General features: G+C 35.4%; 1 protein-coding gene across 5 annotated transcripts in view; it reads right to left on the bottom strand.

The window, feature by feature from the left end:
- LOC141517828 (uncharacterized) overlaps positions 1-23,483 on the bottom strand; it is a 98,605-nt gene that overhangs the window by 10,502 nt on the left and 64,620 nt on the right. For all 5 annotated transcript variants that reach the window (XM_074229226.1, XM_074229229.1, XM_074229228.1 and 2 more), the window contains one exon: positions 817-927. In XM_074229226.1, the coding sequence (XP_074085327.1) occupies positions 817-927 (111 nt within the window). The remainder of the gene's footprint in view (positions 1-816; positions 928-23,483) is intronic.

The following is a 23,483-nucleotide window of genomic DNA, read 5'->3' as shown; positions in this document are numbered from 1 at the left end:
GGAAAGGACACCATTGTCTGGAAGAGCTAGGTAGGGAATCAGAAACAACCTCATGTTGCTGGTGGTATCCTAGCTGAACCTTGTGGGAAATGTAGTATTTAAACAAGACAAAGATAGTTAATAGAAGATGATCATTGGAAATGTATGGAAGCAGGAGATCCCAGTCCAGGACAAAATTGGGAACAATGAGTAGTCAAGTTCAGTACTAACAGTATCCATTTTTGTAACATCTTAAGATACACAATTTCCTTCCCACCCCAAATCCTTGTGAGATAAGTAGTGTACATATTATTATTCCATTAATATTCTGAGATGAGGAAATAGAGACTCGCTGACTGGTTTAGAGTCCCTACCCAATATAGACTTTCTCTGAATCCAATTCTAGTTCTCTTTCTATTATATCACACTGCTTTTCCATTTGGCCTCATTGTAGAATATATGAAGAGGAGAATATTAAATAAACCTGGAATGGTACACTGGGACCATTTGTAGATAGGATAAAGAATTTACATTTTATACTAAAAATAATAGGGACCCATGGAATACTTTTGAGTAGGAGAGCTCTTTTTCAATGGTAAAATAAGTGTTACTTTTCCTATCCCCACTACTTAAAATTGGCAACTTAGAAAAAGTGGAGGCTGTTTGTGCTTTTCTTGCTCTATACATTCTTAGCAGTCATGTATTCAGTGAATACTTTCAGAAAAAGTGGAGGCTGTTTGTGCTTTTCTTGCTCTATACATTCTTAGCAGTCATGTATTCAGTGAATACTTTCATGGTTGCAAGGGCTCAAGAGCAACAATACTAAAGAAGTCAAACCTGTTTGGTTCTTATAAGCTATTGTGATAATGTTGACTTGGGTTGGTGCTGCATGACTTGTCTGCATCTCTTCAGGTTCATGGCTAGTTGCTTCTTGGGTTGAAACATAACCTGTACAAAACAGAGATTAGGAACATTATTTACAAGAGCCTCTGGAGTGGGTCCACAAACATTCAGCAGACTTCTAAGTCAGTTCTGGAGCTCCTCTCTGTGTCTTCCTTTAGTTCTCATCTTCTCACCCTAGAGTTCTGCTAAGAAGCATCCTGAGTTCAGATCAGCATTTCTCTGGTCAAAATCTAATTTCAGAACAAATTTGTAGGATTTTTTTTCATTTTAGGAATCAGAAAATAGCTTGATTCAGGAACTTGGAGAAAGAAATAATGAAAGACACTCATGGATCATTGGACTGCAGATAATTGGAGAAGGAACAAAAATTCTTTCTTTTCCCTTAGTCCTCCTAATTGATTTTTTAAAAAGTTTTTGCAAGGCAATAAGTGTCTGAGGTCAGACTTGAACTCAGGTACTCCTGACTCCAGGGCTAGTACTCTATCCACTGCCCCACCTAGCTGCCCCCCCCCCATTGATTTTAAAAAGAAAGGGGACATTTAAAGTTTACAAAACACTTTACTCACATGATCTCCTTTGGCCTCCTAACAACCCTATGAAAGAGTCTTTATTACTCCTTATTATCCCCATTTTATGTTTACAAAACTGAGTCTCTGAGAGATTCATTCAGATAGTCAGAGTGACTTTCCTAGAGTCAGATAACAAATAGATGGCCCTAGAAGAGAAGGCAAACCTAGCATTCCCTCATTCTAACTTGAGAGCTCTATCTATTAGGCTATACTGCCTTTTAAGACAAATGATTTCTTAATGTATTGCAAAGAGACTTTAATGGAACCACAGGATACAAAATTAAATGGGATCTTTGTTATGTAGTTACCTATTATTTTATACATAAAGATGAGATCCAGAGTGTTTTAAATGACTTGCCCATATTCACCCAGGTATTAAGTAGCAGAGCCAAAATTTGAACTCTGCTTCTTTGATTCTTTATTCAGACCTCTACTGCCTTTTACCATGCTGCCTTTTACTCTTGGTAATATTTGAGAAATCCTTGATAATAGTAGAGTTTCTAGAGAATAAAGGCAGGCAACTCATAACTGATGAAATGTTTATATATTTTATTTTGTCTTTATATCACAATAATTTCTGGAAATAACTTTTCCCTTCCTTCCTCAGACTCCTTTATTAGTGATCTAATCATTTTTCTTATGTTCATTTCAACATTGTTTCAACTTAATTCACTCTGAATCTGTTTATCGAAATCTTTCCATATTTCTCTTAATTCATCTTGGTTAAAACTCTTCATTATTACTGTAGGCTTAAATTTTAATATAACTTTTTAAGCTTTCCATATGGGTTCCCATTTCAAAATGATCTTTCATGTTTCCATTCCTATTCTCAAACCTCTCTATCTAATCTTTCAACTTTCACATGAAGTTGTCTTATTGGAATATGTCTTCATTGTCTCAAGGATTGTAGGTCAAGAACTTCAAAAGGATCTCAGAGGCCCTCTGGTCCAACTCCCTTATTTTTTTGGAAGAGAAAACTAAGTCCCAGAGAAGTTAGATGACTTCAAAGATTACATTGTTGGAGTCAAGATAGGATGTGAATTCAAGTCCCTTGATCCTAGAAGTGATGTTTATTTCATGTCATATCCATATTCATTGGAAGCTACTTAATGACAAAATAATCCTTACATAAATTCTAGCTTCAATTAACCTCAATAAGGATATTATGACTTAATGAAAAGAGGCAAGACTCAGGCTTTGGAAACTTATAGATGTTAGGACTGAGGATGAGGAGGAATTTTAAAAAGTCTTCTAGGGGTGGCTAGGTGGTACAGTGGATAAAGCACTGGCCCTGGAGTCAGGAGTACCTGGGTTCAAATCCGGTCTCAGACACTTAATAATTACCTAGCTGTGTGGCCTTGGGCAGGCCACTTAACCCCACTTGCCTTGCAAAAACCTAAAAAAAAAGTCTTCTAGACCACAGGCTCTAGATCAAACCCTATAGCTTATCTATCTCTGTGACCTTGGATAAATTTCTTTACCTTTATGGGCCTCATTTTCTTCATTTATAAAATATTTCTATATTCTGGAGATAGTCTGCTCTGTTACCTTTTCTAAAGTAAGTTGTGACCATATCCAAATCACTTTAGCTCCCTGACTCAATTTCCTTATCTGTAAAATAGAGAAACTGCTTGCACTATCTGTAGTGCAAGGGTCCCAGTGAGAAAAATATTTTGTAAAGTTCAATTCACTTTATAAATCTGGGTTATTATATTTCCTCATTGACATTTTATTCAAAAGTCTCATTATGTAAGTGACACTATGCCCTTTCAAGGTGGTGCCCACACGGAGTCAGATCTGTAGTTCTTGCCCAAGTGCAAACACTTCAAGTAGACTGTCATCTGAGGATTAGCTTTCCTAAATTTGGAGGGGGGACAATTATGTGGCTCAGTGGATAGAGCACTGGACTTTGAACCAAGAAAACTCGTATTCAAATCTGACCTCAGACACTTACTAGCTGGGCAAATCAATAAACCTGTTTACCTCAGTTTCTCATCTGAAAAATGAGCTAGAGAAAGATATGGCAAACCACTCTAATATCTTTGCCAAGAAAACCCCAAATAAGGTCACAAGGAGTCAGAGATAACTAAAATGGCTCCATAGCATCAGCAAGAAGTCTGGAGAGAAAATTTTATGCCCATAGGTAATAAAGAATTGTTTTTAGCCAAAGCATATGTTTTCACTCCTCAAGCATAAAGGGATTATCATTTGCCCTGGATCACATTGAGTTTGAAATATTAATTATTAACCATAATAAGGATTTGGAATTTCATTGGCCTGGGAACTCCTATGAATGCAGTTTGTAGAATAAATGTATATTAGTAAACTAGTCTAACCGAATTATCTGAGGTCCAGAAAGATTAAGTGACCCCAGACTCATTAAGGAATAATAATAAGTAAGGAATAATAATTTTTTGAAAAATCTTGTTTTCAAGATGTCATATTTAAGATAAAAGGAGTACACCATTTTAGAATTTCATAACTTAATTGTACAACAAGAGTTCAGTAAGACAATGAATTTATTGTCAGATTTTCATATGATCATAGGATCAAAGATTTCCATTTCAAAGGAAACCTTAGAAGTCTTTCAATCATATGTTGTATTTCAACCTCAACTTCCCACTTTAGAATGAGAACACCTGTCTGGATGACCTTATATGAACTATTGGAGTTGGAAAATAGTGAGATATTGGAAAGTATACCAGTTTAGTCAATTTGGTTTCTTTCTTTCATTGCCATCAAAACCTACCATCATAATAGTTTCTAATTGTCATTGGTCCTGAAACATGGTTAAGATTCTTTCAAGAATCCTTGAGTATGGAGAGAAAAATAAAGAAATCAAAAATGATAAACCCTTCTTCCTCACCCTTTTTTAGGGAATGAAAGTTCTTTCTTCATAAGACCTAGAACTAGAAGAGCAGAAGTAATTTGTCTCTTCTCTTCACTTCTAGATGAAGTAATTGAGTTTTAGAGAAGGAAATTGGCTTCCCTGAGATAATATTGGTAATAAATAGGAAAGACAGGCCTTTAGACCAAATATTTTGATACCATGTTCAAGGTACTTTCTACTATACTACATTTTCATCTTTGTTGACACAGACCTTCTATTGTAATAGAAATTATAAAATTACATGTTTTAGAACAGAAGTCCATTTAACTCTATGCCCACCATTCAGTTGTGCCAGATATTCACAAATATCTTTTCCCTGTTTAAATCTGTTTGATTCAGTATGGACTGCCTTTTGATATAAAAGTCTTAAAGACAAAGATTTAGGGAAAGAAAAGAGTTCAATTAACATAAATTTACTTTTTATATCATTTCATTCCACTAAAGTAGTAATTGACCTTCAACAAAACTACAGGACAGAGTTTGATATTCTAGCAGTAACATCACATCAAAAATGCTCCAGATCAAGTTGGGGGGAGAAAAAAACCTAAGACCTCACTTACCTAAAAGTAGTAACAAAAGTACTATCTCTTTAAACATCTTCATCTGATGATTTTGGTCTTCAAAATCCAATGGAAGAAATTCCAAAACCCACAATATGTGTTCCAAACAGTCACAGAGAATGACTGGTTGTCAAGTCCCCAAGAAGAGTCTACTCTTCTATCTGAGCAGTCCAGATTTCAGAGGCTCTAATCAGCTATGGGACACCAACAAGAAGGTTCTGTCATAAAAGGCTAAGAAAGCCTGATAACTACCCAAGTTTTGAATTTCAATTTCACCAAAGACAAGTGGTACTTTCTGTCCAGTGAACTGGCAAAGGGAATATTCCCCAGAGGGGTTGACCCTGAACATCCCATCTTATTTGTATAAACTTATCCCAGGGGACTGAATAAGGAAATCAACACTGTGTCTCTCCCCTAACCCTCTGGTTTTCAGTCTAATCAGAATGATCTACTCCTGAACAATTAATTCAACTGTCAGTATTTTCCCTAAAAGTGACTTCATGATCTTAACTCAAGACTACTAATTTTTCTTCAGAAAGGATTAGGAGACACTCCCCATTACCCCACCCCACCCCGAGCCTAGGCACATAGAGATCATAGAGGCTATTAGTTCAACTCTCCCATTTTACAGATGAAGAAATAAAGGTTCCGTGACTTGCTCAAGGTCCCACATTAATGGTTAGTGGGAGATATGAACCTAGCTCCTCTGACTACAGTGTCAGTGTTCTTTCAACCACTCTGTTGTCTCTCCCTAAAATAAGTTAGCCTGCTATTTTCTAATCACATCTGATTATTAGAAGAGACCATCTTCATTTTGTACATGAGAAAAACCAAGGGCCAAAGAAGGGAAAGGTAACATACTAGTGGAAAAGCAGGGACCAAAGTTCAGAATTTTTAATTCTTAATCTGATTTACTTGCTCCTTCCTCACATTGCTGTTCCTGCTTACAATGAATCAACAACAGTTTGAGATTTTCTTCTTTTTGTCTCTCTAGAAACCTAAGTGAAAATCAGGTGCATATCTTTTGAAAGAAAAGTTTTTTAAAAAGAGGAAAACAATTTGCCTGAAGCAACCAGGCATCTTAACATCTGGATTTTTCACAGCAGTCTGTAACTGCATGGTTTCTGATTCTGGGGTTGCCTTCTTGTATTATTTGGCCTCTCTCTTCAGCCATAGTGGTGTCCAGGTGTTAACCAAGATCAGTTGTCTTAGAATAAGCCCAGTTCTGGGAATCATGCCTCCACTTGAGCTTCAAGAATTCTATGGGAGAAGTAGAGTTTGATGGTGCTTCTGATTGGTAATTTGGTATTTACAAATTCTAAGACCAGAAGGGAACTTGAAATTCTATTTAAAATTCTTTCCTCTTGGTTGGACCACACCTAGCTCATATTTGACTCTATCTTGTTTTTACAGACTTCCCAAGAAATGAGTTATCACTTTGAACCAGAGCTAAGACCGAAGGCTGTCTGGAGAGACAGAGAGAGGGAGGAGAAGAAGGTTGAGGATTATGAAACACGGTTTTAAAAAATATTACATGGACAAATTTTTATTGAAATACAAGGCTAAAAAACATTTATTAAGCCCTTGGTCTTTCTGAAGTATGTAAGGATTATTTTGTCATTAAGTAGCTTCCAATGAACTCTAAGCCTTCATTGGATAGTATCAGGGGGACCCTTGAAGTCACCCAGTCCCACCCCATAGGTGAAGAAATTGAAATCCAGAGGGCAGAGCACATTTGTACAGGAAGGAACTCTTGCAGTTTTCAAAACTAGGGTGTTGAAACGAGTTGCCTGGGCTTTGCTTTGAGGGGCAACTAGTACACTAACTTTATTTAAAGATATCTTCAAATACTTTGTTTCAGAAAATCCCGAAATAATAATTTATCATAGGAAATACTTTTTTTAACTTGGCTTTCAAAATTTCCGGTTTTCAACCTCTCAAGCATAAGAAACCTGACATCTCGTTTCCTAGAACCTTTATTTTTGGAAAGCATGTAGGACCCTGGTATAGGTGGAAACAGTTTTAGGAAAAAATCCTCATTCAGAGGAATACAGATAAAAATACAGATAAATGAGACACCTTTTGAAACCAACAACTTCATGTACAAACAAATATATAATTTTTCAGGTGGAAATGCTCACAGTTGCTGGTATTTGTCAAATTCAGAATTATAAAAAAAATAGATATAAAAGTGAAAGATCTGCAGCGAACATATTGCAGTCTTTTCATATTCTAATAAGACCTTACTGGTCTTAAGAAGTTTGTTCTGGGAATGAGTGTAGTAAAATGTAACCGAAAAGGCCTACTTTTAGAGTCAAGAAATTGAACTTAAAATTTTAGCTCTGCTACTTACAACTGTATGACTCTGAGCAAGGGAATTTCTCATTTCTAAAATGAGGTTGGAGTAGACAATTTTAAAAATCTTGTCCAGTTCTGCATCCTGTGCTCCTTAAATAACAAAGGAAGTTAATTCACTTAATTTTACATACCAATGAAATCATGTTCGGTTCCATAATATACGTATATATGTATCTATATCAATGTATTATACATGTTATTTGTCCATATATGCATTACATATATTACATACATTATATTTTGTGTATTTGTCATAATAGTATATAGTATTACATGTATATATTATATATAAAATTATATAGATATTTCATTTATATGTATATAGCCTTATATTTTATGTATGTGTGCATTTATGTAATGTATTTTACACAATACGTATATATGTGTATGCATAATATATAAATATATTGCCTACATGACATGTAAATAATTTATAATAACAGGTACATATTTATGTATTGCATTTTATGTGTATTGTGCCTATGTGTTATGCTTATCATATATGTGTGTGTGTTATGCATACACATATGCATCAGTAGAGACAATTTTGCCTTTGCATTCCCAATGACTATAGTTGTCTTGAATACCTTCAACTTGGAGTTTGAGTATGGAATTAAAGACTGAATACAAATCACAGCTTTGCCTTTTCTTTTCTTTTTTGAGCTTGGACACATGGTTTCCTCTTTCTAGGGCTTAAGTTTCCTTGTCTCTAAAATGATGGGTAAGATCCCATTCTGATCTAGCTCTTGGATCCCATAACCAAGGATTCAGACTTGGCATTTAAGATGAACCTTGGTAGGACTCTTTCAAGTCCCCATTTTATAACTGAGGACTCAGGTCATGATCAGATGCACTTACATACATGGGTAGCCTGCTCTCTCAGTGAAATCAGAAAACATCATGACTGACTGGCATCACTGCCAGTGCTGGTGTACAGAAGGGTGAATATCACCCTTCTCCAGGTTGGCAGAATACTCATCTCCTTTCAAATAGAACTATGGTCTGGGAAGAAAGGGTCTTCCATTAGACAAACCATAGCTTTCTTTGCCTGGTTTTGAATTATCTGCTTTGTTCTAATCAAACACTGAAAAGGGCAGGGGCTAGAGGGAGATACCAGCCCATCACTTAAGTGCATCTATTTACATACCTTGACTTGAGGAAAGAAAAATAAAAGCCCTGAGGGTTGTCTTCTCTCCTTGAAAGTCTAAACAATTAACTTCTTCATTCTCATCATTACCATAGAGCAAGAGGTATGGAATCCAGTTTCAGTCAAAAGACCCAGATTTCACCTGGGTTTCTCATTACCTAGCTGTCAAACCTTGAGCAAAGGATTTCATCTCTCTGACTCTGTTTAGTCATTGGTTTAATAGATGGGGATAGAATGGATTAGAGAACAGCAGTCAAATATGAGTGCTGAGGAACTGAATAAAATGTAATTGAGAAATATTTAACAACATAATTAAAAGGGCATCAGAACATAGATAATTCTGCTACAGTGAATAGATCACTGGACCTGGAGTTAGACAGACTCATCTTCCTGAGTTCAAATCTGTCTTCTGACACTTTTTGGCTTTTGTGACCCTGAGCAAGTCACCTCACCCTATTTGCTCATTTTCCTCATCTGTAAAATGACATGAAGAAGAAAATGGCAAACCACTCGTTATCTTTACCAAGAAAACCCCAAATGGGACATGAAGAGTTAGATATGACTGAAACAACTGAACAATGGCTACAATATTGTTAATATCTAGTTTTCAATGGCAATATATACAGCCTGCAGGGATTCTTATGTGTGATTTAATGACCTCTGTTTCTATCTGAACTTGTCACTACTGGTCAAGAGAATTCATTAAACTCAAAATCTTTGATTCTATACATTCAAGGTTATTTTTTACTTTAAAATTCTATTATGTGTATATATATATGTTACATATATATGTAACATGTATTATATGATGCATAGAAGCAATCAACAAGATCTTTATCAATCTATCATGATTTAAATAAACTGAATTTGAGTTTGGGATGGGATTCCTATATCAAGTAAGCCCCTAAACTTAATGCCCAAATGAGTCAAATGAAATGGGTATTAAAACCACACGGGTATTCATCTACAAAAGCATCTATTTCAGCCCATAAAATAAATCTTATCCAGAGTTTTAGGGTGACCTCTAGTGGTATATTTGCATCATGAACAGATGAAAAAGACAGTTTTGAAGTTTTTCTGTTTTGTTTGAAGCTTACACTTTTTCACCCAGCTTGGAATGTCAGCTGACACTCCCTGGCTGACCCCACTGATAATTAGCATGGAAGTTTTGACTGCTCCATTTTTGATCGAGGTGATTTAGTCATTCTTTAGGCAGCCTGGCGGCCCCCTTCTCCTGAGAGCTTGACAGATTGATGTTGAACTTGATTTAGACATTCTATTGAATTTAGCCCTACTACAGGCCCAAACTTTTAAGTTCAAACAATCTATCATCTGCAGCCTATCTAATGGAATGAATTACAGTTTTGTACCTATAATATTGTGATCATGTACTTATGTAATAATGCTAGGCAGTATTGAGGTTTAAAAACTATTTAAAAATTATAAAAACCAAACACTTGTGAAGAGCCTATCTTCATTTGAATCATTTCTGTCTGTCTTTATTATTTCATTCTTGGGTTTCCCTATCTAAGATACCTTCCCCTATAACATTTTAGTCCCCTGAATGACTCTCTTCAGTGCATATTCATTTCAACTCAGTATTTTTCTTCTTTATCACAGACTCTGTGACAAGAAAGTCTCTTGCTTCCCATCATTTCTACTTCAACTGCTATTGCCTCCTTGAAATGAGGATCAGATCCATAATTATTTGTTCTTATTAAGCCAACTCTTAATTACGTCCTTTTATTATATTCTCCATGTTTTAAGTAATGAAATTACAATTAGCTGGTCCCCATTTGACAAAGAAAGATCCAGTAGAGGTTAGACTGCTGAAATCTTCCTATCATTCCTGTGTTAAATGATTATTCTAGATTTGGGTTTGTTTCCCATTTTAGTTGTCTTATTCTTGCTTTTATCCAGAGGATTTGTAGAAAGTTATTTCTATAATATTTCTTCTTTATGTGGCACCTGTTTTACTTGTTATGCTAGAAGATTCAGACAGGCAATTTTTCTTCCTCATTTCCATAGCCTATGCAAAATGTAAGCCGGGAAACAAAGAATTGGCTACTTCTGTAGATACAAAACATTTACAAGATAAAGTACATAGAGAGCTGGGTCTGGAGACAGGAAGATTTATCTTACTGAATTCAAATATGACTGCTGACGTATAGTAGCTATGTGACCCTGAGCAAATCTCTTAACCCTGGTTGCTTCAGTTTCCTCATCTGTAAAATGAACTGGAGAAGGAAATGGCATGCCATTCCAGGATTTTTGCCAAGAAAACACCAAATAGATACAACTGAAAAATAATTGAACAACAACAACAAAGTACAAAAACAGAAGTAAAACAAGGTTCCAAAAAATTAACATAATTTTCCAATGTTTTCCAATTCTAGAAATCCTGGGCTTCCTTTCCCAGGATGCTATATCATTGAAGAAAGAGTTTAGCATTTTTTTATTTAAAAAGAATAATTTTTTTAGTTTTTTTTTTTTTTTTTTGCAAGGCAATAGGGTTAAGTGGCTTGCCCAAGGCCACACAGCTAGGTAATTATTACGTGTCAGAGGTCAGATTTGAACTCAAGTACTCCTGACTCCAGGGCGGGTGCTCTATTCACTGCACCACCTAGTCACCCCCTAAAAGAATTGATTTTAAAGCAAAACTGAGTAAATTCAAAACCTGGAGAATAAAAAAGAAAACAAACAAACAAAAAACAAACCCAACTTGGACCACTCAAAGGAATTAAATTCAAATCTTAGTTCTGTTATTTACGAACCTATATAATCTTGGTCAATCCATCATTCAGTCAGTATTTGTCAAGCACCTTCTATGTGTGAGGCAGCTTGGGGTACAATGGATAGAGTACAGGGTCTGCATTTAGCAAGACTCATCTTCCTGAGTTCAACTCTTGATTCAAATACTTATCAGCTATGAGGCTTAGCAAGTCATTTAACTCTGTCCGCTTCAGTTTCCTCATCTATAAAATGAACTGAGGAAGGAAATAGAAAACCACTCCAGTATCTCTGCCAAAGAAGGTCCCCTTTAAGGTTGCCCCAAAGGGATCCCTTAAAAGTTGAACATAGGTAATAAACTAACAATAATTAACTAAACAATAATAACTCTATGAAAGGTACACACATGTATAAACCAGTTTGGGAAGCACTGAAAAGGCTGCTCTTTTAAGTGGTGCTTTATTTCTCTTCCTTTTTCTTCATTTTCTGTTCCCCCTAAAACATCTTTCAACTACTCCAGAAGGCTAACCCCTTGTCATGGACAGATGGGTATTTAATACTGTGTCTACCTGCCATTAATGGATAAAAGTAATATAATGGCACTACAAATCAAATTTTTGCTTGATATCAAATGAGAAATAACTTTATTTGTAAGTTCTTTCCATCTTTTAGGGGGAGCTGTAGTTTCTGGTGTTTTTGTTGAAGTAGGTAGAATGGGATCAGTTGAAGAGAGATATTGTGTGGAAACATGCTCTGTACAATATACAAGGGAAAAAAATCCAGAACAGGACATTTTGGTAAATCCACCAGACATTCAATTCAATTTGCAAATGCTTTGAAGAAGAGAGCCCATACTGAAGTCCCTCCTCTTTCTTTCTTTCCCTAATGTCTTCCCCTTCCCAGAGAATTCTATTTTCCAAGCAAGTACTGGGTGGGTGGTAGCATTTTTTAAAATAAAAATCCATTTTCATGACAAAGATGAAAAGATTAATGAGCCTTAGATAGAAACCTCTTTCTGAACTGGAGGAAGAAACCACCCAGATGAGCAATGAAAACCTCTGCTCATGTCCTGAGATCTGAGGAGCTATTTCTCTTTTCTTTGTGTCTCTTAAGTGATTTTTTTCTTTCTCCCTTCCATTCAGCTCTCTTCTATTCAGCTTTTCTTTCTGTATAATGCTCATAATATTTCAATGATAAACACATTTTCTAAAATATTGATAGCAAATCTCTTTGTGTTGACAAAGAACTGAAAATTGCAGCAATGTTCGTCAATTGGAGAATGGCTGAACAAGTTGTAGTATTTGATTGTGATGGAATACTACTGTGCTATAAGAAATGAAGAGCCTATTGATTTTAGAAAAACATGGAAAGACACAAAATGAGTAAAACAAAGAGAATTTTGCATACAGTAGCAAGAATATTGTTTTATAAATAACTCTGAGTGACTGAGTCACTTTGATGTTTATCAGTATTCTAATTAGCTACCAAAGATATATGAAGGAAGATGCTATCTGTGTCTAGAGAAAGAACTGATAAATAAAAGAAGTATGTGTAGAATGATTTTACTATATATATATATATATACATATATATACATATATATACATACACACACACACACACACACACACACACACACACACAAATTTGTGTCTAATGGTAGCCCATTAGCCTAGAGTAGAGAAGGGAGAGGAGAAAAGAAGAAAAAAAGAAATTGATGTAATAAATTTATTATAGATTTAAAAGAAATAGCAAGTACATATTAGATTTTCAGTTTCATGCGAAATTGTCTTTTTATTATTCTACTATGAAATAGAAATGTTTGTTTTATTTTACAAATTAATAGTAAAATAAAATATTTTTTAAAAATAGTGCATTTTCATTCAAGGATTACTGTTATTCAATCTGACTCCTTGTAAGCCCATTTGCAATTGCCTTGGCAAAGATAATGGAATGGTTTGCCATTTCCTTCTTCAGCTTTATTTTACAAGTGAAGAAACTGAGACAAATGGGGTAAAGTGACTTATCCAGAGTCACATAATTAGTATGTGTCTGAGACCAGATCTAAGACCAGAAGGTGACTTTAGACCTGGTGCTCTATTCATAGTATTACCTAATTGTCCTATTCAATGATAGGTTCTTATTAAGAAAGCAACAATAATAGGCTTGCAAAGCACTGAAAAACAAACATGATATATATATATACATGCATGTATTTCTATGCATACACAGGCACACACAACACATATAAATATATGTACATACATACATACATACATATATCAATCTTGTTTGATCTATACAGAATTCTTCTGATGTAGATAGATATTCCAGGTATTATTTACATCATTTTATGAATGAGGATGCAGACCTCCAAGAGGTCAAGTGCTATTCTCATGGACACAAAGCTATTAAGTGTAAATAGTGTATATTTATTTAGTATTTGAATGGTAGTTAGGAAGTAACTAGGATAGAATATTGGATTCAGAATCAGGAAGACTCGTCTTCATGAGATCAAATCCAGACTCAGGCATTTATTAACTGTGTGATCCTGGGCAAGTCACTTAAACCTGTTTGTTTCAATTTCTCATCTCTAAAATGAGCTGGGGAATGGCATGGCAAACTACTCTAGTATCTTTGCTAAGAAAACCCCAAAAGGGGACATGAAAATTTGGACATGACTGATATGACTGTTGTGACCACCAACAATTAGTTTCCTTCCTTTCCTTTTTTCTTTCCTTCTCTCCCTCTCTCTCCTTCCTCCCTTCCTTTGGAGAAATACAATTATATTTTTAGGCAAGAGGGTTGGTTAGTGACAATGTTGTGGGGGGAGAGGTTTAAGATTAGAGAGTGAGGTACATAATGTAATCACTGTGGTGGAGAAGTTGCAAGCATAAGATCAATAGTGACAGTTGAGGGATCTGCCTAAAAAAAAAGTAAGATCACCACTTCAGATGAAATAGGGGTTAATAAGGAAAGCATCATGGGGAAATTATTTGAACAATCTGAGAAGTTATGTGGGACAATTGGGAGCACTCAGTGAATGTTCTTTAAAATTTTTTTTTGTAAAGTAGCAAGTAAGGACTTCAGCTCTTAGATCTATAGGAAGGTGACTGTGGAAAGCTTGAAGAGCGATCACAAGATTTGGAATAGCAGGTCTAGTGAGTGGTTTAGTAAATTTATTAGAGGAGTGTAGGAGGATTGTTTGGCTGAAGTGACTGCCCATTTGAGATATGTAGCATAAATCTGTAGTGGTCTCAGTCTGCAGAACTCTATGGTTTTCTCCAATCTCATTGAGCATTATGTGAATAAGAATGAAGGAAGCTGAAGGGTTGGAGTTCTGAGAGGTATAATCAATGATGGTACAAGGGAGTCAGAGAACTGAATGTAAATCGAACTGATTCACCAAACATGGAGTGGTAGAGAGGAGGTAACAGAAAGGACAAAGAAAAGGATTATGCTTTGTAAGGAAGAGGGCAAGATAGAATGATAAAAGATTGTGTTTAGATAAAAGAATTTAGGAATTTATAAAGAAAGAAGTGGAAAACTTGATTGTGGCAAGATCAAGGTTATCTCTGTGAGTAGTTGAGGAAGACTAGGTCTTGGCAGATATGTAGACTGAAGAATTGAGAAGTTAGTATTTTTGAAGGAAGATTAATATGTATTTGAAATTCCCTTAATTGAAAACTAAGGCCAAAAGAAAGAGTTTTAAAAGTTATTTTTAGGAAAAAGATGAAGATTGATGAAGGGATAAGAATACTACTAAAATGATAATTTAAGGCAGAAAAGAGGCAAAGATGCTCAATTTTTTTATTTTTGCTTTTTCTTCTAATCAGAATTATTTTTCTATTGAATAGGATTGGAAAAAAATGGCTACCAGTGAGTCAATACTCACAACAATTAGATAGTCTGAAGACATCTAGGTATCATTGATGAGTTTAAATCACCTGGATCACATCTCCTTAGATCATAAAGGAACTGAACCATTGACATTAATATTTGCAAAGTTGTGGGGAAAGATAGAGGTGTTACAGGACTGAAGAAAAGAGAATAGAATTGGCAATTTGTTTTCTGGCAAATTTTTAAATTTAGTGAACTAAAAGAGTTGTTAATGAGCAACCAAAAAAGAAAGCAGGTATTATAAAGAGCCAACATGACTTCATATAGTTACACCATTGAAAATATATATTTCTTTTTCCCATTTTTCAGCAAAAATGGGGGAGGGACATGGGGATGGAACTAGGCTTGTATCCTGGAATGAAATCTCTGTTTACACTCTGTTCTCCACTAAGGAAGTTCCAAACTTCCTTCTTCTTCCAAGAACTCTTAAACTTTTCTTGTGCTTCATAAGAGCTGGTTGGGATCACAGTGCAGCTGGGTAGATTGGCAATTACAACAGTTAGAATTTATGGGACTCTAATTACAAGTCCTCCTACCTCTCTCTTTTGAAACTGTCTCCCTCTCATGTTCTGGCAGTTTCCTACTTCCCGCATAATGTAATTTTCTGTCTTTCACATCTACTCCTAATTTTGCAGTAAAGAGCATTCCAAAATGAACCATTCATTCCAAGGGGGAGGTAAGAACTATCATACAAGTTGGGGATAGAACCAGAATTGTTCCTTCCTCCTCTTTAAATAGAACTCTGGTAGAACATAACAAAGTGTTCTCTTTCCAAATTCATAAGCAGAGGTGCCCCTACACTTCTTCCCCCTCTTTGTAAACTTGGAACTGTGGGTCAGAACTTCAAAATTTATATCACTGAACTTGAACTTGAAGGAATAAGCTATTTAAGGAAATAGTGGAACCAATCTGCAGTAATGAGCCTTGGAAAAAACAATACTTGAAAATAAAAATTTTGAGATGGAAATTTGATTCATGGGTTCTCAAAATATCTCTGATTTGATTGCTAATTTTTCATTTGTATCTACTTGTTTTTTCTATACACCTTGAACAACAACCAATGGAAACTATCAAACATGTTTTGGTGGTAGAAGGTATTAATTAACAATATTTATTTGGTCATAGTTAGATAAAATAATATGTAAGCCAGTTTTTCTAATAACTATTATTTCTTTAAAAAAGTGCAATTTAAAGGTTAAAGTAGCTTAAATCTCACAATAACATCATATCCAAGGCAATAGCACCAAGCTGAAAAAGTTTTTTGCTTATCTGAAAGAAATAAAAGAATAAATTCTTATTACATTTTCAGATGGCAATTTCATTTTAACACTTCAATACAAGAAAAAAAGTCTTTCAATATGTATTTGAGACAGCTCTCAAGAATGTCTGACTTTGTCATTCCCCAGTAACAACAGCTGGGACTTCTATTGGTCTGGCCTAGCTTTAGGAGATCCTAATCAGCTAACAAGCCCTAGCAAGAACATTCTATCCTGCAAAATTGAGAAATGCTTCTAAGTGACTACAAGTTGTAATTTCATCTTAATGGGGCTTGTGAAAAAGTAACAATAAGGAACCTCTGAAACCCTAATACCACAAGAATAATTGAAGAGAATGTATGAGAAATTTTAAAAAATCTTAAAAAATATTCTTTTACTCTAGAACTTCTTGAATATAAATAGAACTTTATCTTATGATGCAGAAAGGGGAACTAGTTAGGAGATGCCAAGAATTGTAACTGCAAACTGATTGGCCCAAAATTGTCAGGTACACATACAGAGAGATATATATTAGTTGGGAATGAAGCCATATATGTGTGTGTATGTATCTAAATGCACATGTATCTAAATGCACCTATACATGTGTATGTATTCTACACACACATATGTGTGTGTGTGTATATATATATGATTATGAGGGCTGAACTAAGAAAAATGGGAAAAAGTTGAAAAGAAACAAATGTAGACTGAGTATCATCAAAAAACTCCCAATGTATTAGAACTGTTCAAAAATAGAATTGGCTGCCTCACAGAGGTTTTCCTCTTCTAATGAGGGCTGATGGCCACTTATTAAGCATATGGAAGGAATTCTTGTTCAAGTATGGTTTCATGGTTTCTGAGATCAAATATCTAGAGCAGGAAGAGAACTCAAAAGTTAACCATAATCTGATTTTCTTTCCTCATTTTAAATGGTGAGGAAATGGAAGCCCAGGAGGGTTGGAGGAGTTAATAGTCCTATACAAGATCACACAGATAGGAAACATCAGGGACAAAATCTGAACCTCTCTCCTCTGACTCCAGAGCTGCTGCCCTTGTAGTATACCAATATCCTTTCCAACACTGAAATTCTAAGATCCTGATTAGGAGAAACTTAGTTAATCTAATGAATTTAAAGGATGAATCTTTCATTGTAATTTGAAGATAACTACACTAAAATGTGACACCACATTAAGAACTCAGATCATATCTTTTTTTTTTTTAAGTTTTTGCAAGGCGAACGGGGTTAAGTGGCTTACCCAAGGCCACACAGCTAGGTAATTATTAAGTGTCTGAGACCGGATTTGAACCCAGGTACTCCTGACTTCAGGGCTGGTGCTTTATCCACTATGCCACCTAGCTGCCCTAGATCATATCTTCTTGATTAGGTATGAAGAATGCCTTTGCTTGGTTACTTGTAAGTCACTGACACCTCATAATTGAGTAAAGGAATTTGAGGAAGAATGACTATATACAAAACACTATTTTTTTTTTTTTGCTAGATGGCACAGTGGATAGAGTGATAGAGTCAGGAAGATTCATCTTCCTGAATTCATATGTGACATCAGACACATACTAACCATGTTATCCTGGGCAAGTCATGTAATCCAGTTTGTCTCAGTTCCTCCTCTGTAGAATGAGCTAGTGAAGGAAATGGTATACCACTTTATAACTTTATGACAGAAAAATCCTCAGATTTGGCCACAACTGAATAATAATCCCAGCAATGATTGAATCATGGCTGGCATAGATATGAACTGTATAAATATATAATGATAGATTTTCCTTTTCTTGGACTGTGGAAATAAAATTACCAACTGAGAATGTATATAGAAATAGCTCTTTTGTTACTTTTTTTAGGGAAGTAAAGAGTTTTTCAACTTTATAATAGATTTGTGAGATACCCCATAGCAAAATGGTGAAAAAACTAGATAATAAGTTAATGTACAAAGTGGTTCCAGGAAACAATAGGAGCCCTAAAAAGATGGTGAATTTCAACCATCTGTTGCCTGTAGAGGTCAAAATTTGGATGAAATAGAAGCTGAAGTTAGGTACCCTTTTGAATGCTTGGGATACAAGAAGGACTTCAAGATTGTTTCAATTTGGGGGGGATACCCTGCCTATATATAAATTTGAAAGCCACTAAGGATTAGCTCCTTAGGACCTGAAGGAGCATCTAAGCTTTCCCACCATTTTTTTCCCTAGAATAGGGGGAAAAATTTAGTGATACTAGAGACACTTTCTTACTGAGTATGAGCTGATGAATGTTCAGAAGTGTTTGAGGATCACTGGAGAGGTATTGAGATCAGACTAATATAACATTGTGACAGTGATGGGGTGATATACCATACAGATAGCCTGTTGGTACTTGCTGATACAAGACAAGTACTCTCTTATTAGGGAACAATGACACCCAGATAATGGAGTATATATAAAATCTAATACATGCAACTCTACTATGTAGCATTATACAATCTTCAATTAACCTGCATATTTCATATAATTTCTATGTGACCACATTATTTATAATTTGATGGATATTGTTTAATGTGCATGAGACAAAATCCATCAAATGGATTATACTCTATATGGTCTACAGCATGTCATATTGACTGTTTAAAATTGACATGATTTTCAGAAACTGAATTTTCTTTAAAAGAAGGGAGAATCTAAGAGGATTTACCCAGGGTTTCCCCTTCTCCCAGGATTGGAAGAAAATCCAGATGCATTTGACATACTAAGATTCTTTGTGCATCACAAACATTTAATACATGCTATTTTATTCACTCATATATAATCTATCACATATACATACAGGGAATAATTCACTGTGGGAGCAGAGAGGTGATAAAACAGAGATCCCAGGGACAAAATTATCAATACTACATCTTGTCTTTACAGACTTTTGATAATTCTGTTCTGTTGAATGCCTTGAAGAAAGATTGTGAAACCCTAAGGGAAACAGGAGATACAGGATAAACCCTTGTTGGGCATGAACCAAAGAGACAATTATAAGAAAGAAGCCTCTGAGACTCTTAGTCAAGAGTTATTTTAGTAGACCATTATTTTGGTAGAAGAACCTGCTATTGTGTAACAACTGTTTCTAGAATTCAAACCAGTATTGAAGATGGCCCTGAGCCCTTGGTTAGATATTAACTAACCTTCTAAAACATCATCAAAAGCACAGATGGAAACAGGAAACCAAGAGCCCAGGACTCCACTCTCATATCAAGCAACAGTATAGATGGGGCAGGTGCCAGACAGCAGCTGTTTCAACTGTTATCCTTCCTTTGACTGGCAGAATAGTGCCTTCTCTGTGTACTATAGGCAAAAGGGTTTCCATTAGACAGCTCACTGAGAGTTTCTTTACTGTCTGGCTTTGGGTCTTCTGCACTGTTCCAAACCAACATTTTGAGAAGACTCTTTTTTGTCTTGGCTAGAATGAGGAATGCAAAATTATTTTTTCATCACCCTGATGCATCTTCTTTCCCTTCTGAATAGTCATAGGATTTAGAGCAGTAAGACACCTAAGAAATCATCTGATTCAAATAGTTCATGTTTACCAATGGAGAAATTGAGGTACAGAGAGCTCTGGTGATACCCAAATTAATATAAGAAGTGAATTGAAAAGCCTGTATGCTTTGACTCCAAATTTAGTAATGCTGATTCTCAGACCCAGTTTTCTTCTTTAAGAAATTGGAAGATGGCTGTTTTTCTTTTCCCATGTCTATTTTTCTATCTAATTAGACTATCTAATCTATCAATATTCAGGGAGATGAACCTTTGAATCTCTTAAGTTTGCCCCTCTCTTTTCTGACTTTACTTTCTTCAGATCTTCCCCAGCTATCCCAAAACTTTTTTTTTCTTAGGCTGGATACTCCCCTCTTTGCTCTTTCCCTTTTCTGGCATCAGAAGTTATTTTCCAGAAGTTTCTTCATTGTTCTGCCTATAACCTTGAAGCTCACAGGGATTTTATGATGGATACAACCAAATCCAGGTAGAATTATCTTATATACCAAAGGGAATTTTAGAGTTACAAATTTCAATATTAATCATTTTTTTTGCTTCAAGGGAACCCTCCAAGGAACTGATCCAATGGGTCATCACCTCCTACCATTCCAAGTTAGGGTTCACCGTTTGCTCAGTCATGAATCATAATTATCATAATCTCATGGTGCTAGAAAAAAGGAAAGAGAATTTGAGGTTCCTCAAAGGGGAGATTTATGTTTCAAATATAACCTTTAAGATAGTACCTTAGTTTTCCTAGAGATTAGGTTTAGTCTTGCTGTCTCTACCTTCACAGAGTCTGTCTGTGTTGTGATGAGGTACTCACTTCTTATATAAATTTGATTTTCACCTCAGCTTTCTGGACCTCAGTTTCTCCACTGGCAAACATGAATTACTTTTATTGGATGACTTCTTAGGTGCCCTGCTGTTTTAAATCCTATGACTCTATTCATAAGGAAAAGAAGATGCATCATGGTTGTGGAAAAACAATTTTCCATTCCTCATTTGTGCCAAGTCAAAAAGAATATTCTCAAACTGTTGGTTTGGAACAGTGAGGGAGACCAAAAGCCAGACAGCACAGAATCCTCTTTACTCTCAATGAGCTGTCTAACGGAAGCTCTTTATACTTACCCATCAATATACCCATCTCTTCACCTACACAGCTACCATCTTAGTTCAGGTTTTCATCATCTTTTGCCTAGATTATTGCAATAGTCTTCTAGCTGATTGCTCTGCCTCAAGTTAATTACCACTGAGATCCATCCCAAAGTCATTCTCCTTAAGTAAAGATCTGACCATATGACTTCCCTACTTAACCCTGTAGCTCCCTTTTACCTCTAGGACAAAATTAAAATGTCTCTGTTTAGCTTTTCAAAAAAGTCCTGCAAAATCTGTCCTCAATCTGTCCTGGAGTCATTGAACATTATTCTTACTCTTCTATGCTGTGATCATATCAAATTGTCCTTTTTATTCCTGACACATATCTCTCATGCCTGTACTTTGTATTGGCTATCCTACATGTCTGGAATACAAAGGAAAGAATCACTCCTTACCTCTGCCTCATAATATCTAATCTTTTCAAATAAAGGCAATAGATCCCAAAATTTGGAGTCTCTGAACCCTTTAATAATCAAATATCATTGAATACTTCAAAGAACTTTTGTTTCTGTGGGTTATCAACTGATATTTACTAGCTAAATATTTCAAATTAAGAATTAAAACAAAGAAAATTTGAAATATTTTTCAATTTATTTAAAATTATAAGTCAATATAAGTCTTTATAAATATATTTTAAAATGAAAAATAACTATTTTCCAATACAAAAAAGTGGGAAGAATGGCAGTTTTACTTTTAACCTTCCTTCTTTCACTCCTCCCCTCATCTTTTTTTTGAAAATCACTTGACTATTTGACTTAATAGAAAGCAGTCAGATTATCACATCTGCATTTTTTGTAATATGTTGTTTTGGTTGAAGGATATGAAGAAAACCTGACCCCACTAGTATATATGATTGAAAAAATGGAGGCAATATTTTATGGGGAGAAATAATGACTTTGTATTATCATGAAATTTGTTTTGCCTTAGAGGACCCCTTGGTAGTATCTTTAGTACATCCATGGGTCCTCAGACCACATTTTGAGGACTGTTGATTTAAGACTCAGCTTAGGCTCCATCTTCTTTCTACATGAAGCTTTTCCAGATCCCTCAAGTGCTAATAAATTCCCACTCAAAGTGCTTTATATTTAATTTCTTTGTATTTATTTTTATTAATCAACCTTTTGATGTACTTATTTTTATATATTTGGTTTATTTTCTCCTTAGAATGTAAACTCGTTGCAATTGGGGATTATTTCACTCTTTGTACTAGTATTCTCATTGCCTACCATAGAGTTTGGCACATCATAGGTGCTCAATAAGTATTTATGGATTGATTGATAGAGGTGACTTCTTATGGTATTGTGAAAAGGAAGGAAATAAAAAGGAAGAACTGACTTTCAAAGGTCCCCCTCTGAAGACAAATCATTGAGTTCACTGGGTCCCTGTTTCTTCTTCACTATCTTTTCTTTATCTTTGCATGTAAAATGTTCTCAGTTGCCTAGGAAAGATAAAGATTTCTCCTATGAGAAGGAGAATGTCAGTTTATTGGCACCATTCTAAGCTATCTCTTTGAAGGTGTAGCAGGTGTCGGATTAAATCTCTGTTTTGACACTCAATACCTGAGTGACTCAGGGCTCTCATCTGCACATCTTTTGAATGAGGAGTTGGATTATATGTTCTCTAAGGTCCTTCAGATTTTAAATCCCAGGATTTTAGACCCTATGTAATTGAATCCTTCCCTTCTAAAAGGTCAGAGAAGATAATTGAATTATCCTAATTACATGGACTTTTTGGAGCAGAGGTAGATTGAAACCCAGTTGCCTTCATCCTTAGTCTGGACCTCGTTGAACTAAGTGCATCTGCCTAGGAATCTAATGCTCTCCCTTGACAGAGGTTAAATTTTACTTGGAAGGCAGGTTTGTAAAGTGGACTGAGAGCTGCTGCAACTCCATTTTCATATGGATTCAGAAGGAAAGTGCAACAGGGCAGAAGTAAAACTTTCTCTTGTTTCTACTAGGTTTCCAGAAACATTATATTTGAAGACATTAAAATTTAGTGAATTATTGGAAGATTTCCTTTGGTGACTTTGTGAGTGCGATATATACCAGAAAAGGTATGTGTAGTTGACTGTTGCCTTTGTGGAAACAAGTACCATACAAAAGAAAAGATGAGAAAGTATTAGAACTTGCTTCCTGATTAGAACCAGGAAGAATTCATAGGATTCTCAGGATGAAAATGAAAAGAATTTGATCAAGAGTATCCAGTGCAATCCTCTCCCTTTTGGAAGGAAGTTTCAATTCTAGGGTTTCTCTTCTCCTCTCCATTATATCTCTCCCCCCCCCCTTCTGATTCTTATTCCTTATTCAGGGTTTTAGTATTCATTTCCTTCTCAGTTCCTAATTTCAAGACATGCCTAAGGAAATTCCCAGGTTTGGGAAACAGAAAATCAATAACTCACCTACTCTGCATATGAAGAAAGAGATCATGAAAATAAGCAGTGAGAAACTTAGTCTCTATTCTGGGATCATCTGAGAAGAAAATAGCTATTCTTCCTCCCAATGCCATAGGTGCAGGGGCAGCTAGGTGGTG

This window comes from Macrotis lagotis, chromosome 3 (genome assembly GCF_037893015.1).
Source record: "Macrotis lagotis isolate mMagLag1 chromosome 3, bilby.v1.9.chrom.fasta, whole genome shotgun sequence".
Classification (NCBI taxonomy): Eukaryota; Metazoa; Chordata; class Mammalia; order Peramelemorphia; family Peramelidae; genus Macrotis; species Macrotis lagotis.
The sequence above is the reverse complement of the archived record's forward strand: the minus strand, read 5'-3'. Positions and strand labels throughout refer to the sequence as shown.